Source organism: Cannabis sativa, chromosome X (genome assembly GCF_029168945.1).
Source record: "Cannabis sativa cultivar Pink pepper isolate KNU-18-1 chromosome X, ASM2916894v1, whole genome shotgun sequence".
Lineage (NCBI taxonomy): Eukaryota > Viridiplantae > Streptophyta > Magnoliopsida > Rosales > Cannabaceae > Cannabis > Cannabis sativa.
In genome coordinates, this window is record NC_083610.1 from 68969535 (window position 1) to 68991063 (window position 21529).

Genomic DNA, 21529 nt, shown 5'->3' on the forward strand with positions numbered 1-21529 from the left:
TACGTACAACATCCAAAACTATTGGTTCTATACTTTCGACTTCCCACTAAAAAGAGTCCTGAATCTCATTCTTGACTTTAATAATGCAAGTAAGAGTGTAAGATCACTTGGCCTTTTTATTTCCTTCTAATCATCTTCTCCTTGCTTTATGAATTGATCTTATTCTTCCCTTTTATTTCTTTTAGATTCTATCCCTCTGTCGCCTTTAACTCTAGAGTTGGAGGCGAGGAAAATCATATGAATCATTGTCAGCCAAAGAGTTACAAGTTGGGGAGCTTGTGACTACTAAAAATCTTCAGGAGGCTGGCTTGTTAGCTCATTACTAGAGCAATCACTACTATAAAAATGGTTTTTCTCGATGTTTTTAAACAATCGTTCAAGTATTCACGTCAGTTTCTATAACCGTTGCCTATATGACCGTCGTAAAATGGGAAAAATAGGCAACAGTTAAAAACTTGTTGCTAATGTGGACTTCCCGAGCAATTTAAAAGCCGTCACCCACAACGGGGTATAGGCAACAGTTTTAAACCTTGTCATATACTATAGGCGACGGTTTCTTATACCCTGTTATAGGCGACAGTTTTAAACCATTGGAAATGTGAAAAAAAAAGAAAAAAATACAGATTTTTCTGCCATCAATGGTAGAAAAATTTGTATTTTTCCCCATTTATTTTCTTACATTAGTTTTATAATTTTACCTAAATTAAAATAAAACAACTATTTAATTTTGTTACAATAACAACTAATTTTAAAACACATTAAATTTATACAATAACAAAATAAATACATATAATAAATAAAAAAGTATATAAATAAATAAATGTATTTATACCAAGCTCGGAGAGAGAAAGAGGGAGAGAGAGGGAGACGGACGGGAGGTGGTGGTGGTCCGACGTATGAGACTGAGATGAAAGGGACACCAACGGGAGGTCGTGGTGGTCCGACGTATGCGATGGAGAGGAGAGGGAGACCAACGGGAGGAGGGGTGTGTGGAGATCGATGGACGAGAAAGACGAAAAGAAAGGGAGATCGAGAAAGGGAGGAAGACGACAAGAGAGGAGGGCGATGGTGCGGAGGCGTGGGTTGGGTTTTGGAGAGTTAAGATTTTCGTTTCAGGGTGTGGGAAATAAAGAAGAAATAGGTGAGAAGAAATAGGTGGGCATGTGAAAAATAGAAAAAAAGTAGGTTGGCACGTGAGAAATGTGGCGAGAAGTTGTTGACAATTTTTTAATGGACCCTTATACCCGACGGCTGTCGGGTATAAGGGTCCATTAAAAATTGCATTTTATTAAAAAATTTCGCCTATTTTGTTTACTACAATTTTAACTCGTCGGGAATACTAAATTTTTCCCAGCGATTTTAAATAGTTACTCAATTTTTTTAGCGACAGTCCCCCTAAAAAAATCGTTTTTAGGACCGTCACGAATTCTGATATTTGTTGTAGTGATTGAGACTCTAATTGTGACAGATCCAGTTAGGGATCTTTTCCATGGCGATCTAGTTGTCGTTAAGGAAGCCATTGCAGTTATCACTACGAAAGAGGCCTTGAAGGCCGTCAAATCTGATGAATAGTGGTTAGCGGATTGGCAACATCAATTCCGAGAACAATTAAGCGAGGCTAAAGAGCTCGCCATTTGTTTTAAAGATAATGTCTGGAACAAAGGTACTCCTGAAGCAAGTACTATGGCTAACATATCCTATCTTATTGTTTAGGGCAATGGAAGGAGTGTGTTCATTGCAAGTGGGACACACCATGTACCCTTTTGTGCTCCAACCAAAAATTAGAGCATAAATAGGGAAATAATTTATTGTCCATAACACAACCACACACATTGAAAAGTACAATTTCACTGTACGTATCTTGACATTGAACAACCATCTCCCACAACTGATTCAGTTCATCAATTAACGGTCTCATGAACACATCTATATATTTTCCAGGAGATGATGGACCTAGAATCAATAAAGTCAACAACAACAATTCGATCTCATGCACTTCCAAGGTGGCAAATTATATGGGACACAAATAACATGCCTCAAGCTATAAGAGTTGTTCATGTTCCCAAATGGACTGAAACCGTCAGTAGGCAACCCCAACCCGATGTTTCTAGGTTCGACAGAGAAAGACGGTCAAACTACTTCCATTCTTTAGCATTCGTAGGATACCTAAGCACACTGTCTTCTTTCGGTCCCTATGAGTAATGCCATCGCATGTCCTCAGCTAAGTGTCTTGAGCTATAAAGTCATTTTAGTCTTGGTGTGGTGGGAAGTACCGCATAACTTTGTGAGAAACTTTTTTACCTATACCTTTTTTTTCACCCAATGTGATTCAAAAATGGCACAATTATACTTGCACACATTTATTAGGTCCTAACCCAAACCTAGATTGTGCAATCTCATCTTCGACTCATTGTGCGACTTTGATAATTTTGTCCCCTCTGAAAATAGCTCAGTCAAGATAGAGAGCAACATGTTGGGTTTTATGCCCTAAATAAAACTCATTTCAATATAATCAAATTTGCTTATTAATATAGATCAGAAATAACATTTAATGTTGCATGGTTCACATGATTTATTTCATGATTATATGTACATAATGTATAAATTCATCTGAAACCCTTTTCACATACTTGATCCTGTTTATTGTGCCGTCAACACATTGGAAAGTAAACATGACTATGTGAATAAAGTTTCCTAGATTTATCGAGACACGGGGTTTTGCGATATGATAATCTACAACAAGAGTTTACTTGCATTTGGAGAAGTGCTATGTTCTTTCCAGAGCATTGGTTAAAGTAAAGCTCAGGTTGGATGCATGGAGTATGCATCGGAAGGGACCGATATTGAACTTTGACTTAGATTTAATTAAACTTACCGTAAAATCTATTCAAGTCAATATCGCCTAGTTGATCCTAGATCAAATGATCTTAATCCTGTTATGATTAGGCTCAATCTTGAAAGGCTATTCGTGTTCCTTGAATTGTTAGTTAAGCCTACCTTTTGGTCAGGGTGATACGTACTTTTTGGAAACACGGTAGTGCAATTGAGTGGGAGCGCTATCATAAACATGGAATCTATAGCTTCTATCTGGCGAATAGTAAGCAAAGGATGATCTCCTTCGAGCTTGACCAAACGAACATAAATGGTGGAGTACTCATTTCACATAAGCTGAAATATCATTTATACGGGGTCAAGTGTTTTAAGGAATAAATACATTGTAGGGCGTAACGGTAATTTGATCCCTTTACAGTGTAGATCATTCATATAGAGGATCAGTGATCACATTAGGATTATAACAATGGATAACTAATGATGTGTCTATATGGTGGAACATATAGAGCATTCTATATACTGAGAGTGCAATTCTAAGTTCTATGCGTGGATTCAACGAAGAATTAATAAGTTAGTGAATTTTAGTGCTAAATTCTTGATCTACTTATTGGAAGCTCGGTTATATAGACCCATGGTCCCCCCACTAGCTGAGATAATATTGCTTGTAAGACTCATGTAATTGGTTTTGATTAATCAATTATAATTCTCAAATTAGACTATGTCTATTTGTGAAATTTTCACTAAGTAAGGGCGAAATTGTAAAGAAAGAGTTTATAGGGGCATATTTGTTAATTATGATACTTTGTATGGGTCAATTAATAAATATGATAAATGACAATATTATTTAATAATTATTTATAGTTATTAAATAGTTAGAATTGGCATTTAAATGTTTGAATTAAGAAATTGGCATTTTTGAGAAAAACAGATAGAAAAGGTGTTAAAATTGCAAAATTGCAAAGCCCAAGGCCCCATTAAAGGCATGGCCGACCACCTATTGTAGCATTTTAAATTGATTTTTTCATTATTTTAATGTCATATAATTCAAATCTAACCCTAGTGGAATGCTATAAATAGATAGTGAAGGCTTCAGAAAAATAACACTTTTCTTCTGACTTTTTCTATTCAGAAAAACTGAGCCTTCTCTCTCCCTATCTTTAGCTGACCACTCTCTCTCTTCTTCCTTGATAATTTCGAAATCCTTAGTGTATGAGTAGTGCCCACACACATCAAGTGATACCTCAATCATAGTGAGGAAGATCGTGAAGAAAGATCATCAGCAAAGGAGTTTCAGCATCAAAGATTCAGAGAAAGAGATCCAGGTTCAGATATTGATAATGCTCTGCTACAGAAAGGAATCAAGGGCTAGATATCTGAACGGAAGGAGTCATTTAATTCCGCTGCAACCAATGTAAGGTTTCTTAAACTTTATATGTGTTTAATTTATCGTTTTAGAAAGTTCTTATTTAGGATGTTAATAAACATACTTGTGAGTAGATCTAAGATCCTGGTAAAATAATTTCCAACAACTGGCCTCAGAGCCATGGTAATTGATTTACTTGCAAGAAATTTGGACTTTAAAACGATTGTTTGTATGTTCTTTGGATGGTATCATGTTGTATTGAGTGTTATTTGATGATTGATTGATGTTTGTGAAATTTTCGTGAAAAATAATTGTGATTTCGTTTCTGGAATTATTTTTATTGGATAGTATGGAAAAAATTAAGCAAGTTAGCCTTTTACAGAACTCAATTTGGATTTTATTTGAATTAGTTATGATTTTTTGAAGATTTGACAAAATCGGGAAATTTTGTCTTGATAGTTTCCTGCGACCGCAGAACTGTCCGTACAGTTTCGATTTTTTCCTTTTTTCTTCAATTTTTCATACTTTTTCATGGAATTAGCTTCCAATTTTTTGTATGGTTTTGTATATATACTATTACTATTCCTAATTCAATTCTAATTATCATTTTGAATTAATTTAATTCAAGATATTAGTGTAATTTGAATTTGAATAGAATTAGTATTTATCTTTTTATTAAAAATCTATCTTATTTTTAAATTTGATTATATTTTTTTTTTAAATTTAAGGTCAGATATTTTAAGATATTTATAATATCTTTTAAGATATTTAAAAATATCTTATCTTTTAAGATATTTATAATATCTTTTAAAGATATTTATAATATCTTTTAAGATATTTTAAAAAATATCTTATCTTTTAAGATATTTTAAAAATATCTTATGTTTTAAGATTTTTTAATTAAATCTTTTTAGATATTTTGACCATATTTAAATTTAAAATAAGATATTTATAAGCATGTAATTTTAAATAGATATAAGATATTTTGCTAATTTTTTAAATTTTGTTATTTTATTTATTTAAATTACATTTAAAATTTGAAAAAGATATTTATTTATCTTTTCTAATTTTTTATTTAATTTTTATTTATAAAATAATATTTAAAATTTAAAAGTAGTTAGCAAATTTTTGAAATGATATTTAGGTTGGTTCAAACCTAATTTTTCAAAATTGTAGGTTTAATTTTAAATTTAAATATATAATTAATTTTCGATTTTTTTTTTTAAATTTTTTTTCGAAAATCCATTTTAATAATATTTCGAAATTAATTATTTAATTTAAAATTAAATAAATCCTACATCCAACTATCCAGCTAACCTTGTTGCAGGAGTATGTGGTTTTAGCTTGTTTGTAAGTTTTAAAACCTATTATTACTTGATTGCAAATAGCCATGGTTACCTTTTGCCAGATCTAATGATCTGATGGCTCCACTTGGTCAAGATAATAATTTGTAACGGTATATTTACAATCTTCTTTCATCTGTGTATGACCTAGCAACATGATAGGACCCATCCAAAGTGTGCCTGTGTGAGCCTATGTGTTTAATTTTATTATAGATGCATATAGGTTAATGTTGCTAAAATAAATTATCATAGTTTTTGATAGTATTTATTTAGGCCCATTTAGTTTTTGGGCCTATTCAATTAATAACAGTTCTTCTTATTAAGGTTAAATTCCTCTCTTTTGGGCCTTGTGTGAGAGTTGGGAGCCATAGAAGTGGGTACGACATACTGAACCCAGCACCCCCTCACACAAACCACCCCGATTGTGAAGGCCCATTTGCCTGATTTGAATAACGGTACTAGGTTAATTACACTAGTTTAACCTAATAAAAATTGATTAGCAACATAATTAATTTCATTTATTTTGAAATTAATTTAAGAAAATTATAGTTTAAAGAATTTTTTATTCTAAGCTAAACTATATGTATTTTCTTGTATTTAATTAAATATAGAATTATAACCATCTAGATTCTTTCTGGAACTTAATTTAAATTTTTCATTAAATATTCTTATTTAAGGTGATATTTAGTTATCTACAACTAACCAACTTAAATCTGAATATCTTTTGAATTTCAAATTTCAAAATTAAGTTGAGGAATTTTAGGCATTGGTTATTAAGATTCTTTAGATATTTTTTAGGTTAATATCTTTTCAAATATTAACTTAAAATGGAATATTTTCAAATTAAGTGGTTACAACTTAATTTTTGATATTTAATTAAATTTAAATTTGAAAATATTTAAGTTCTAGATTTTTTCTAATACAACTTAAATTAGATATTTTTTCAAATTTTGTGGAAAAGATACTTAGTCAAATAAGATATTTTCTAGATAGTTATTTCTAGACTACTTATTATTTCTAATATTAAATAGGAAAATATTATACATTGTGAAATTAATTATTTAAATAATTAATTTTGGTACAATTTATTTTAAGTATATTTTTCCTAGTATTAAACTAGAAATTAATAATTAAGCCTTCTCTACACTTAATTATTTATTTTTTGAATTTAATACATTTAATTAATTTGAAAATTAAATATCTAAGTTGATTTTTATCATCATACTTAAATATTTCTTTTTCATGACATTTAATTAAATAGAAAATTATTTTTAGTTGAAATTTAATTTTTCAATTAAATTTAAATAATTTTCAAAATATATTTTCTTTATTTTATTAATCAATTTTCGAAATTGCATTTCTTAAATGCTAGAATTTCGAATTTTATCTTGAAAAATAGATTAAGTTGTAAATTAATTATTTTAATTAATTCTTGGATCAACTTAAATCAATGATTTTTTCATTTATTGATTAATTTAAAATAAATTGAATTAAAGTATATTATTAGAAATAGAATTAATTAGTCAAAGGAAAATCTAGATATGTGATATTTTTGCTTGAAGTATTTTTCTAGTGTATTTAATAAAATAGAAAATTAATATTTAAGATTGATTTTCATCATCATACTTAAATATTTGTAATTTTTCTTATATATTTAATTAAATAGGAAAATTATATTTTTTGTTGTAAATTAATTTTATTAATTAATTTTGGGCCAACATTAAATTAGAATAATTTTTCTAGGATTTATTTTTTATTTTTATATGCATTTTTCGAAAATTGTATTCTTATATACTTTAATTTTTCGAAATGCAATATATATTTATAGAAAATTAAATTTGAGTTGTAAATTAATTTAAATTAATTTTGTAACAACTTAAATATTTTTTCTAAATATTTATTGGAAATTATTACTAAGATGGAAATAATTCATGTTATTTTCATATCCATCTAAGTAAAATTTATAAATATTAAATTAAAATTTATATTTAGAATTCTTTCATTCTAAATTGGAAATTTTAATTAAATAAATATATATTTAAAATAAATAGAATAAATAAAGAGAATCAAAGAAAATACAACTCACTTTAAATAATGAGCTTGATTATTATTAAGATATTCGATCTCCATTGCTGGTCTTACAAAAGTTAAATGTTTTCAATATAACCTCGAGACGCTAGACTTCGTCCCCCTATGGATGGTTATTCGTTGAACGCATTTAACACCGTAAGATTTCATTTGATAAGTGTTTTGTAAGTTTTCGTCTCTATTAGACTCTCCCCTACGGTGACTACTTAGAGATAAACTTATGAAACATGAAACAATGGTGGAAGCTCATAAAATGAGAATAACCTTGACTCTCGCCTACCGGGACAACGTTGGATTCTTATTTTGATCGAATAAAAGGTTGCTAGAATGGTTTCTATTTTAGATGAGCTGACAACTCTATTCAATAAATGATGCTTTGACTCTCGCCTACGGGACCTTTGTATCGGTTGTTGAAAACCTTAGAAATTATTTAGGATTGTATGTTTTAGTATTTTCACTAGTCATTCCTACTTGCTATATGTTTATAATTTCTGAATTGTGTATGAATTTATATTGAACCATGTTATTTTATGTTATTAAGTTGTAGTTTAATTTCGAATCTTCATTGTTGGTCTAACATGTTTGTTTTTCTAATGAGATAAATCCCTAATGGATTTTCACCATTAGACATACATAATAGTGTAAGATCTCGAAAGATAAGTATTGTATATGCGACATCTAGCTGTTCATCAATTGATGACACCTTAGACTAGTATTTTTACGATATGAAACAAGAAGATTACATAAATAAGATTACTTTGTCTTTCGCTAATCGAAGCATCGTTGGATTCTTATTTATAAACGAAATTATCCTAATTCCTCTTAGCTTATTCATTTCGAATTAGCTTCAAAACATATCATTGGATGAATGGTCTATAAATCATTTCATGTCATTCTATATTTTCTCTTAAGAAATTAAATGACGCATATGATTATAATCCCGAAATTCTATTCCCAATTGATATAAATCCTCAATCTTAGAAATCTCCTACTTGTATGGGCAAATCTGACTTAGAGTTTGTATTAGTAGTGGCGGTCCAAGATAGAATTACTCATAATATTTGGTATAAATTTAAGTCTTTGACTTTAATTTTAGATTCCAAATAGAAATTTTCTTATATTTCTAATTCCAGATACAATACGGATTACACTTTCTCAAGTGTTTAATATCCATCTTTTATTAATGGATTCAAACTGTATGGAATATGAGTTAGGTATTCTGTGACCAGGATCCACTTGCAGTATTCTAAGAACTCTTTGATGTAACTAAACCTATGTCATCATAGACACTACCACATTTTCTTAATCTATGGCATTTGTATCTTGTTCATAGTGGATTTGACAAGATCAATCTCTGCAAAGAGTTAATATGCCTATATCCACTGAAAGTAGTTCATCTCATTCGCAGATGGATGTACATTCAGGGGTGGATATGAGTTTTTCGTTGTATTCTTAAAACGATAACTCTAGATTATACCTTTTAGCAAAGAAATTTGAAATGTTTGAAAAATTTCATTAATTTCTAGCAATGGTTAAAACCATTAAGGTAAGTGGTTAAAGATCTTGCGAACTGATAGGGGTGGAGAAATAGTTAGTAGATATGCAGTTCAAAGATCATTAAATTGATTTTTGAATTATATCCAAACTTACCTCCCCAGAAATTTCGAGTTGCATATTGATGATTAGTTACTAGTCGTTATCTAATTCCTTCTATGGTAATACAATTTCAGAATGATGTAATGGTTGGCTACTTAATGTAAATCATTACTAGATTCATGGATGACCTAATCAAAATCTTAAGAAAGGCTAGAACTGTTAACCATGGTTTGTTAGCTATTCTAAGTGATTAGGGGTGGACCATCCCATAGTCAATAGATAAGAAAGTGTTTGTTCAAACAAATACTACTTTTCTAAGATAATGACTAAGTCTGAAAACAAGTAGCAAATAAAGGAGATATTTAATTCTTGATTCCAAAAGTGTTCTATCATCTTATATAATATATGATGATCCCACTGCCTCTGTTGTCTTGTCACAACCAAAGAGGTTAATACCATTTAGTTTTCTTCGACATAATTCACGGTACCTCGTCGTAGTGGGAGAGTTTCTAGGAACTCACCTTCTTATGACTTGGGAGATACTAGTGATTAAAATCCATTATGAGTTTAAACAAGTAATGGATTGTCAAGATAAGAAACTAAGAAGAAAGCCAATAGAACTATGGTTTAATCCATTCACATGGAGTAACCTAAAGTTTTCTATTACAAGGACATAAAAGGAAATTTTAGTTAATAAGTCCATTCAATGGACTTAACAAAACTTCATGTTCCTAGTATTATAGGTTTGAGTTTATCTAAACCTATGGCTTGTGGTATACCTGGTAATTACTTACTCTAATGCAAGCAACTTACTTTAGTAAGATCTTTGCGACATTTTCTTTCTAATGGCAATCTATAGAAGCTTCACAACTTCTTAGGTATAGATTTTATTTATCTAAGGAAAAGTCTTAACTATTCCAGAAAAGATAAAGCCATGAAAGAATTTCTTACATCAACAGTGAGAGGTCTTAGATATGCTTTTGTATGCCTTAGACCAGACACTGTTGTTGAGTGGGAGTAATAAGTAGGTATCGGATTAATCCGGGGAGAAGAACATTGGAAGACAATCAAGTAAATCTTAAGATAAAGAAGAGGAACTATATGTTAGTCTATAAGGGTGTGTTTAAAACTCTTAGACTACACCATATCAGATTTCGAAATTTGCCTTTGTGCTAGTAAATCTTTCTGATAAGATGGTGGTTACTCTAGGGGTGGAATAGTGATTTTGGAGAAGTGTAAAAACCTATCTGAAGTCTCTAGGTCTACCAGAGAGGGATTGAATGTTAAAGCTGCAGGAAAGGTACTTATTCAGTCTAAGGAAAGTTCTACACATCTTTGGCACCATTCCAAATTGCCTTAAACTACTAGTGTTAATTTCCTGATTAACCAAAAGTAGTTGCCAAAGGTATAGAATCCAGTATCCCAAGAGAGTAAACATATAGAGAGGAATTTCACATTATCAATGATTTTGTGATTAAGGAAGAGTAATGGTGGAGAAAAGGTTGTGGTTAATTCAACCTTTCAGATCCTATTACGAGGAGTTTACTACTACTACACTTGATTTGTATATCAAGGTGTTGAGATTATTTGAAACGCACTTTTTGTTTTATATTAGTGCAAGTGGGAGTTTGTTGGGTTTTATGCCCTAAATAAAACTCATTTTAATATAATCAAATTTGCTTATTAATATAGATCAGAAATAACATTTAATGTTGCATGGTTCACATGATTTATTTCATGATTATATGTACATAATGTATAAATTCATACTGAAACTCTTTTCACATACTTGATCCTGTTTATTGTGCCGTCAACACATTGGAAAGTAAACATGACTATGTGAATAAAGTTTCCTAGATTTATCAGACACAGGGTTTTACTGATATGATAATCTACAACAAGAGTTTACTTGCATTTGGAGAAGTGCTATGTTCTTTCCAGAGCATTGGTTAAAGTAAAGCTCGGGTTGGATGCATGGAGTATGCATCGGAAGGGACCGATATTGAACTTTGACTTAGATTTAATTAAACTTACCGTAAAATCTATTCAAGTCAATATCGCCTAGTTGATCCTAGATCAAATGATCTTAATCCTGTTATGATTAGGCTCAATCTTGAAAGGCTATTCGTGTTCCTTGAATTGTTAGTTAAGCCTACCTTTTGGTCAGGGTGATACGTACTTTTTGGAAACACGGTAGTGCAATTGAGTGGGAGCGCTATCATAAACATGGAATCTATAGCTTCTATCTGGCGAATAGTAAGCAAAGGATGATCTCCTTCGAGCTTGACCAAACGAACATAAATGGTGGAGTACTCATTTCACATAAGCTGAAATATCATTTATACGGGGTCAAGTGTTTTAAGGAATAAATACATTGTAGGGCGTAACGGTAATTTGATCCCTTTACAGTGTAGATCATTCATATAGAGGATCAGTAATCACATTAGGATTATAACAATGGATAACTAATGATGTGTCTATATGGTGGAACATATAGAGCATTCTATATACTGAGAGTGCAATTCTAAGTTCTATGCGTGGATTCAACGAAGAATTAATAAGTTAGTGAATTTTAGTGCTAAATTCTTGATCTACTTATTGGAAGCTCGGTTATATAGACCCATGGTCCCCCCACTAGTTGAGATAATATTGCTTGTAAGACTCATGTAATTGGTTTTGATTAATCAATTATAATTCTCAAATTAGACTATGTCTATTTGTGAAATTTTCACTAAGTAAGGGCGAAATTGTAAAGAAAGAGTTTATAGGGGCATATTTGTTAATTATGATACTTTGTATGGTTCAATTAATAAATATGATAAATGACAATATTATTTAATAATTATTTATAGTTATTAAATAGTTAGAATTGCATTTAAATGTTTGAATTAAGAAATTGGCATTTTTGAGAAAATCAGATACAAAAGGTGTTAAAATTGCAAAATTGCAAAGCCCAAGGCCCAATCCATTAAAGGCATGGCCGGCCACCTATTGTAGCATTTTAAATTGATTTTTTCATTATTTTAATGCCATATAATTCAAATTTAACCCTAGTGGAATGCTATAAATAGATAGTGAAGGCTTCAGAAAAATAACATTTTTCTTCTGACTTTTTCTATTCAGAAAAACTGAGCCTTCTCTCTCCCTATCTTTAGCTGACCACTCTCTCTCTTCTTCCTTGATAATTTCGAAATCCTTAGTGTATGAGTAGTGCCCACACACATCAAGTGATACCTCAATCATAGTGAGGAAGATCGTGAAGAAAGATCATCAGCAAAGGAGTTTCAGCATCAAAGATTCAGAGAAAGAGATCCAGGTTCAGATATTGATAATGCTCTGCTACAGAAAGGAATCAAGGGCTAGATATCTGAACGGAATGAGTCATTTAATTCCGCTGCAACCAATGTAAGGTTTCTTAAACTTTATATGTGTTTAATTTATCGTTTTAGAAAGTTCTTATTTAGGATGTTAATAAACATACTTGTGAGTAGATCTAAGATCCTGGTAAAATAATTTCCAACACAACATATCAAAAGAGTGGTTACTTCACCTATTCAAAACTTTGCAGTGCATAAGCTTTACCAGCACATTGAGGGGTAATAAACTTGTGGAGGGAGATGGACCAACCCCCAAGTAGAATTATCCTTTGTTAGGGATGTATATGCTTTGAATATCCAAGAGGAGGAGAAGATCCAGGCCTTGGAGAAACATAACGTAATAGGACACTCTTGGTTTGTTGATATTTTAGCACGAGAAGATTCGCATTCCACCCGTTGCGTTAATAGGTTTGGCGCATGTATTTAACAACATTCTTTGAATTAATATTTTAATTTTGACACTCGTATTTCTATTGAATTTCATTGTTCTATTCTTTACCTTGCCAAGAAAAAAAGATTACCCTTCATTTCAAATCATCATATTCTTAGTTCTTGTTTTTATTTAATTCATGTGGACATTTAGGGTCCTTTTCAAACAATGACAGTAGTAGGCCATAGATATTTCATTATTACAGTAAATGATTGCTCAAAGAACATTTAGATTTTCCTTATAAAACATAAATTTGAGGCACAAGAAGTGATTCCAAATTTTTTCAACTACACTAAAACTGAGTTTGTTATCCAAATGAAAGGGGTTAGATAAGATAGTGCTATGAAATTACAATGCCCTGTATTATTTACTTCTCTAGCTGTTCAATATTTTCCATTAATATGTTGAATCGCCCATGACAAAATTCAATAGTTGAAAGAAAGAATCAACATGTACTAAATGTTGCAACAATGTTACTCTTTTAGTTTCACATTACTATATGCTACTAAAGAATTTGTGTTGTACAAACATGACCCGACTCTTAATCTAGCACGAAAATCACCTTTTGAAATCTGACAAAATAAACCCCCGTCTCTTCCTATCTCAAAGCATTTGGCTGCCTTGCCTATGCTTTTGCTTTTCTCAGCCATAGAAATAAATTTTCTGAATGGAAACAAGCCATTGTTGAAATTAAAGCCCTTAAGAACAAAAAAACACCTAAAAAATAGTTTCCCTACTAAGCATGTAGTGGGATGAAAATGGTTTACAAACTAAAAATTCATTTAATGTGACTCTTAAGAGACACAAAGCTTGACTAGTATTGCAAAGGACTACACTCAATAAGAACGGGTTGATTATACAAAAACCTTTGCACCTATTGCTAAATTGGATTCTTTTAAGCTCGTTCTGGCACTTGCAACTATGCATGGTTGACATCTTCATCAGCTTGATGTTAATAATGAGGAAGTTTTTATGACTCTACCTCAACGGTATATTCCTAAGGGAAAGATTTTACATATCAATCCAATATGCAAGCTCCAGAAATAATTGTTTGGTTTAAAATAAGCACCAATGTAGTGGTTTGAAAAAAATTCAAGTGCCCTCATCGAAGAAAGTTTTGTTCACTCTACCATTGATCATTCATTGTTTATAAAATATTCTCAAACTCACTTTACTGAATTGTTACTTGTTTATGAAGATGATGTCATCATAAAATTACAAACTGGAAGCAATTAAGTCTCTCAACATCAAGTTAAAAGATCTAGGGACACTTGAGGTATTTCTTAGGTCTTGAGGTTGAAGGTTTGATAAAGGTATCTTCATTTCTCAAAGACCTTATGCCTTGTAGCTTCTTGAAGAGCTGGAAAGTTGGGGTGTAAACTAGCTAGCACATCAATAGAGCTTAACTTGATAGTGAATCAAGAAACATGATACTTACTTATGGATCCTAAGGTTTACAGTAAAATAATTTGAAAGCTCTAATATCTAGATTTGACCTACTTTGTAAACATGCTAAGCCATATCTTAGCTAACCCTTTGGAAACCTCATTTCAAGGCTGTTGAAAAAGTGTTACAGTATGTAAGAGGCAGTCCAGGTTAATTTCCTACACAAATTCTAGGTTAGTTTCCTGCACAAATGGATGTGAAACTAAGGCGGCATTTGGTTGGAAGGGATAAAATATAAAAATATAAGAATAGGAATAGAAATGAAATAAAATTTAAAATGCATAAAAATAAATTGATAAAAAAATCACTAATTTTTTTCTTATGTTACATTGGAATGATCTTTCCTTCTATTTTAAAATGGAATAGTCATTCTACCAAAATGGTGAGAAGGGCATTCCATTAAAATGATATTTTAATACTTTAAAATAAAACCAAACAAAGGAATAGAATGAAAATTGTTTCCTTTCTATTCCATTCTATTTTATTACCTCCAACTAAATGTGTCACGACCCGAGCCCTAGGCCGTGGCAGATATGTAATATCCATAACTTGGGTGGTCAAAGGTCACACTTTGACCCTTGTAGGAAGATAAAGCTTATAAATGATCCTTTAATTAATATTACAAAATACTAATTTAAAAGTAATGGATTAACTCCTATATTAATAAGAAAATATTAGTAATAAAATCAGAACCACTCATCAATTTAAAAGAACAATAATATCTCCACAGTTATGTAATCACCAAATAGATAGATTTAATAAGTCAATAAAATACCAAAATAATACCTAGCATCCATCATTCCTCATTTCTAACTAGTACATAGTTAATTTAAGTCATCTAGACCATCCATTTCAGCTTAAATACAAAATCAGTTTCATTAGAAGACTAAAGAGTAAAATAAGACTAAACTAATAACGATTTTCTTCCTTAACAGTACCATCCTCATCCACTAGCATCAAACTGAGTTTCTGGAATGGGAGAAAATAGGGGTGAGCTTATAAAGCCCAGTAGGAAGACAACTAATATCAAAGGACCCTTGGTTTAATAAAATTCCTGCAAGGTTAGCTTTGTAAAAATAAAATATCTTGTCACCAGTATCAAAATATATAAATAAATTAGAGAGACTACAAAGACTCAAAAAATCAAGCATAAAATGCATATCATACCGTCCACTAACTTCATGGAACTTTGTGAAACTTTTAAAGTTAATGGAGTTAGTAATGATGCCATTCGACTGAGACTGTTCCCATTCTCACTCAGAGAATGAGCCAAGAGTTGGTTAAACTCCTTGCCACCCAACTCTATTGCCACATGGAATGATCTGGCAACAAAATTCTTGTCAAAGTTCTTTCCTCCAGCCAAGTCTGCAAAGCTGAGAGGAGAAATCAACAACTTCTACCAACAAGATAATGAATCTCTCCATGAGGCTTGGGAGAGGTTTAAAGATCTGATCAGAAAGTGTCCTCATCACGGTATAGAGAAGTGGATGCTTGTCCACAACTTCTACAACGGGTTGGTTGGTAACACTAGAACTCTAATAGATGCAGCAGCTGGCGGAGCCTTTATGAGAAAGAGTGCTAATGAGGCTTATGATCTATTGGAGGAGATGGCTCTAAACAATCAGCAGTGGCCAACTGAAAGGAGTCAATCTAAGAAGGTAGCTGGTGTGTTAGAGGTTGATGCATCACAAAGTTAACAGCTCAGGTTGAGGCATTGACAAAAATAATTGCAGGGCAAGCTAAACAAGCCTAAATTTTTTGTGAGATATGTGGAGGAAATCATTACTTTTTAAAGTGTCAAGCAGATGTGGATGATTTGCCAATGGATGAAGCCAAAGCCATTGGAAATTTTTCACAGAATAACAACAACAATTATGGGTTCAACCAGGGTAATAACCGAAGAAACAGTGGGTTCTATCAGCAACGAAATCAGAACCAGAATCAGAACCAACAGTTTAATCAGCAAGAAGCCTCTGGTGGAAATTCTAGTTTGCAAATAGATTTACTGCTTCAATTCATGACTGAAACTAGATCTTCAATTAAAGACCTGCAGACTCAGATGGGCCAGCTAGCAACTCAGGTAGCAACCCGCCCTCAAGGAAATTTGCCTAGCACAACTGAAGTTAATCCCTAAGAAAACTGCAAGGCAATTACCCTAAGGAGCGGTAAGAAGTATGATGGGCCTGAGTTTCCACAATCAGTTGAGGTAGATGAGGAGATAAAAGTTCAACCAGTGCCAACACCAACACCAACAACAGAGAAGGCTACTGACAACCCAACACAACCACAACAGTCTCCACCAATTAGCATTGATCACCATGTGAAAATACCCTACCCTCAGAGGCTCAGAAAAGCAAGCTTAGACAAGCAGTTCACCAAGTTTCTAGAAGTCTTCAAAAGACTTCACATTAACATTCCCTTTGCTGAAGCTTTAGAGCAGATGCCAAGTTACGTGAAGTTCATGAAGGAAATTTTGTCAAAGAAGAGAAATATGGAGGATTATGAGACAGTGGCTCTAACTGAAGAGTGCAGCGCTATTCTACAGAAGAAACTCCCTCCAAAACTCAGAGATCCAGGGAGCTTCACTATTCCTTGTACTATCGGAAGAATTGAAGGAATAAATGCACTATGTGATTTTGGAGCCAGCATAAACTTAATGCCTTTGTCAGTGTTTAAAAGACTGCAGCTGGGTGAAGCAAAGCCAACCACGGTAACTCTCCAATTGGCGGATCGATCACTAGCTCATCCTAGAGGAGTCACTGAGGATGTGTTAGTTAAAGTTGACAAGTTAATCTTTCCAGCTGATTTCATTGTTCTGGATATGGAAAAAGATAGCAACGTCCCAATCATTCTTGGGAGACCATTCTTGGCAACTGGCCAAGCCTTGATTGATGTTCAGAAGGGTGAATTAAAGCTGAGAGTCCAAGGAGAAGAAGTTGTCTTTAATGTACTAAAGGCTATGACATACCCAAAGGCAAGTGATAACTGTTTCTTCATTGATTTGATTGATGAAATTGTGGGTGAGAAAAAGCTGCTAGATGATCCTCTTGAACTAAGTTTAACTGAAGATGAATTGATGGAGCAAGAGGGACAAGAGGTCATGGACTATGTGAAGTGGCTTGATTCCTATGGGCCCTTGAACAGAAAATATTTTGAGGAATTGGGAGCAGTTCCAAAAGAGCTAATGCCATCTACTGAAAAGCCTGCAGAACTTGAATTGAAGGTGCTTCCTAATCACTTGAGGTATGAGTTTTTGGGTAAAGATAAAAAGCTGCCAGTTATTGTGTCAGCTTCTCTTTCTGATGTGGAAACTGATAGACTACTGAGGGTACTCCGAGCTCACAACAAGGCCATCTCTTGGACACTGGGCGACGTCAAGGGAATCAGTCCTTCAACAGTGATGCACCGAATTCTAATGGAAGATAATGCCAAGCCGACAATCGATGCTCAACGAAGACTCAATCCACCCATGAAGGAAGTTGTCAGAAAGGAAGTAGTCAAGTGGTTAGATGCTGGAGTCGCTTATCCCATTTCAGATAGTAAGTGGGTTAGCCCGGTGCAAGTGGTTCCAAAGAAAGGTGGAATGACTGTGATTAAGAATGAAAAGAATGAGTTGATTCTTACAAGAACAGTCACCAGTTGGAGGATCTGCATCGACTACAGGAAACTCAACAAAGCAACACGAAAAGATAACTTTCCTTTGCCCTTCATTGATCAAATGCTAGACAGATTGGCGGGGCAAGAATATTACTGCTTTCTTGATGGCTACTCTGGATACCATCAGATAGCTATAGGACCTGAAGATCAGGAGAAGACGACTTTCACATGTCCTTACGGTACCTTTGCTTTCAGAAGAATGCCATTTGGTTTGTGTAATGCCCCTGCTACTTTTCAACGGTGTATGATGGCTATCTTCTCAGATTTGATTGAATCCTGTATTGAAATTTTTATGGATGATTTTTCGGTCTTTGGCTCCTCCTTTGTTCATTGTTTAGAAAATTTGGAAAAGGTGCTAACTAGGTGCGAAAAGTCTAACTTGGTGTTAAACTGGGAGAAGTGCCACTTTATGGTGACAGAAGGAATTGTTCTTGGGCACAAAATTTCGAAAGCAGGAATTGAGGTGGATAAGGCTAAAGTTTCAACAATAGAAAATTTACCACCTCCAGTTTCTGTAAAAGGAGTGAGGAGTTTTCTAGGACATGCTGGTTTCTATCGACGATTCATTAAAGACTTCTCAAAGATCTCTAAGCCATTGTCCAGTTTACTTGTTAATGGTGTACCCTTCGAATTTGGAGATGACTGTTTAAAAGCATTCGAAGTTCTTAAAGAGAAACTGATTTCAGCACCAATAGTTACTTCACCGAATTGGGAGTTACCTTTTGAATTGATGTGTGATGCAAGTGACTATGCAATTGGAGCGGTCTTGGGTCAAAGGGTTGACAGGGTGTTTCACACAATCTATTATGCTAGTAGAACCCTGAATGATGCTCAACTGAATTATGCCACAACGGAGAAAGAGATGCTGGCAATTGTGTTTTCTTGTGATAAGTTTCGACCCTACCTGATTGGGAATAAGGTTATTGTCTACACAGATCATTCAGCGATCAAGTACCTTATGACCAAGAAGGATGCAAAACCGAGACTGATCCGATGGGTACTTTTACTTCAAGAATTTGACTTAGAGATAAAAGATAAGAAGGGTACTGAGAATTTGGTAGCAGATCACTTGTCAAGACTAGAGCTGGAAGAAAGTCAGAATACGAAAGAGGTACAAATAAATGAGCAATTTCCTGATGAACAACTCTTTAGTGTGAGGGAAAGTCTAATGGTACCATGGTATGCTGACTATGTTAACTTCTTGGCTGCTAATATCACTCCTCCTGAGTTCTCTCGACAACAACTAAAGAAATTCTTTTCTGAGGTGAAACATTACTACTGGGAAGAGCCAATCCTCTACAAGCAATGTGCGGATCAGATAATAAGAAGATGTGTGCCTGAAGAGGAGATGTACTCTATTCTCAATCACTGTCATGCTCTACCGTGTGGGGGACACTTCAGTGGAACTAGAACAACTGCCAAGGTGTTGCAAAGCGGATTCTTTTGACCAACACTTTTCAAAGACGCTAGTACTTTTGTGAAGGCATGTCATCGTTGTCAGCGCACAGGAAACATCTCGAGGAGAAACGAAATGCCTTTAACAGGAATCTTGGAAGTAGAATTGTTTGATGTATGGGGGATAGACTTCATGGGTCCTTTTCCTTCATCTTTTAGCAATCTATACATCCTATTAGCTGTGGATTATGTGTCAAAATGGGTGGAAGCTGCAGCAACACCAGCCAATGATGGAAAAACAGTTCTTCGGTTCCTTCAAAAGAACACATTCATGCGGTTTGGTACTCCCTGAGCAATCATAAGCGATGAAGGGAGTCACTTCTGCAAAAAACAGTTCGAAGCACTCCTTTCGAGATACGGTGTTCGTCATAGAACTGCTCTACCTTATCATCCCCAAAGTAATGGCCAAGCTGAGATTTCTAACCGGGAAATAAAGATGATTCTGGAGAAAACGGTGCAGAGATCAAGGAAAGATTGGTCAAGAAAGTTGGATGACGCACTGTGGGCCTATAGAACAGCGTTCAAGACGCCAATCGGGATGTCACCATATCGGTTGGTGTTTGGAAAGGCTTGCCATCTACCGGTGGAATTAGAACACAAAGCGTATTGGGCAATGAAAACTCTGAACATGGATTTAAAGGCTGCTGGACAGAAAAGATTACTACAGTTAAATGAGTTGAAGGAATTTCGGAACGAAGCTTATGAGAATGCTAAGATTTACAAGGAAAGAACTAAAAGGTGGCATGACCAAAATTTAGTCAGGAAGGAGTTTCAACCTGGGCAACAAGTTCTACTTTTCAATTCAAGGCTGAAGTTGTTTCCTGGTAAATTGAAGTCAAGGTGGTCGGGGCCATTTACAGTGGTCAAGGTGTTTCCTTATGGAGCGGTGGAACTGAAAGGTGAAGGCCCTAATACTTTCAAAGTTAATGGGCAGCGGTTAAAGCTCTACTTGGGAGGTCAATTTGATCAAGCCAAGTCCGCCATGATTCTGGCGCCACTATGAAGAACTCGATCAACGTCTAGCTGTGCGACGATAAAGGCAGCGCTAATTGGGAGGCAACCCAAGTGTTCTTTATGATTTAGTTGAACTCTTTTATGTTTTAGTGTTATTTTCTTTTTCTGTTCTGTCTAGTTTTGTTTAGAAAACTGGTAAAACAATTTTTAGTATTCTTTTTCATTATGTACTGTATATAAATTTTTTTTTTGGGATTCGCCCAGTGGCCGCGGCTAGATATAGAGCCGCCGCGGCCATTTAAGCATTACAGAGAGGGTGATTTTTCACACTTATCTGGCCGCGGCGAGGGGATTTGCTGCCGCGGCCATTTAAGAGTTACAGAAAGGTCCGTTTTTTCATGGAATTTGGCCGCGGCGAGGCTTTATGTGGCCGCGGCGAGAATGGGATGACGAGTTTAAAAAGGGGAACACATTACACAATTTCAAATTACTCCCATTCAAATTCCTAACCACCACCTTCGAAAATACCTCTCCAAACACCATTTTTTCTTCTTCAAATCCCATCGAAAACCCTTTTTCTTCAAATCTCACCTTAAATCTTCATCCCAAATCCTTCTAAAACCATTAATCCTCTCATCAATCACTCATTCCCACTCAAACTCAACCCCAAATCCCTAAAACCTCACCCAAAATTTCAAAAAACCCTTATTCATCTTCTTCTTTCTCAAGAACTTCAAGCTTTCTACAATGGAGGATGATTAAAGGAGGATTCTCATTGAGGTATTAATTCTAGGACTCCCTATCCAATTTTTATTGAAGAAGTTGTGAATTGTTGGAGAATTTTGGATAGTTTGTTGGATATTTGGGATTTTTGCTCTATACATTGTTTAATATTATTTGTGTGAGTAAGATTGGGTTTGATTGTGAGGGAATTAATTCCCGGGAAGTGGATTTTTAAGGGGAAGTGCTGCCGAAATTTTTAAAAAAA

At 33.7% G+C, this 21529-nt stretch overlaps 1 protein-coding gene and 1 non-coding gene across 2 annotated transcripts; one reads left to right on the plus strand and one right to left on the minus strand.

Moving 5' to 3' along the window:
• Nucleotides 1–15845: 15845 nt before the first annotated feature.
• LOC115703269 (small nucleolar RNA R71) lies at nucleotides 15846–15952 on the minus strand. The gene has a single exon (XR_004009046.1). It is a non-coding gene; the product is annotated as a small nucleolar RNA R71 (small nucleolar RNA).
• A 4263-nt stretch (nucleotides 15953–20215) lies between these two features.
• On the plus strand, nucleotides 20216–20843 carry LOC133032329 (uncharacterized). Its single transcript, XM_061106239.1, has 2 exons — nucleotides 20216–20543; nucleotides 20806–20843. Exons 1-2 carry the CDS (start codon nucleotides 20216–20218, stop codon nucleotides 20841–20843), a joined length of 366 nt encoding a protein of 121 aa, XP_060962222.1.
• The last annotated feature ends 686 nt before the right edge of the window (nucleotides 20844–21529 follow it).

Coding starts and splice junctions, on each gene's coding strand:
- LOC133032329 (XM_061106239.1), top strand. CDS start 20,216: ATGGATTTAAAGGCTGCTGGACAGAAAAGATTACTACAGTTAAATGAG. Junction 20,544..20,805: donor GTTAAAGCTCTACTTGGGAG/GTCAATTTGATC, acceptor GGATTCGCCCAG/TGGCCGCGGCTAGATATAGA.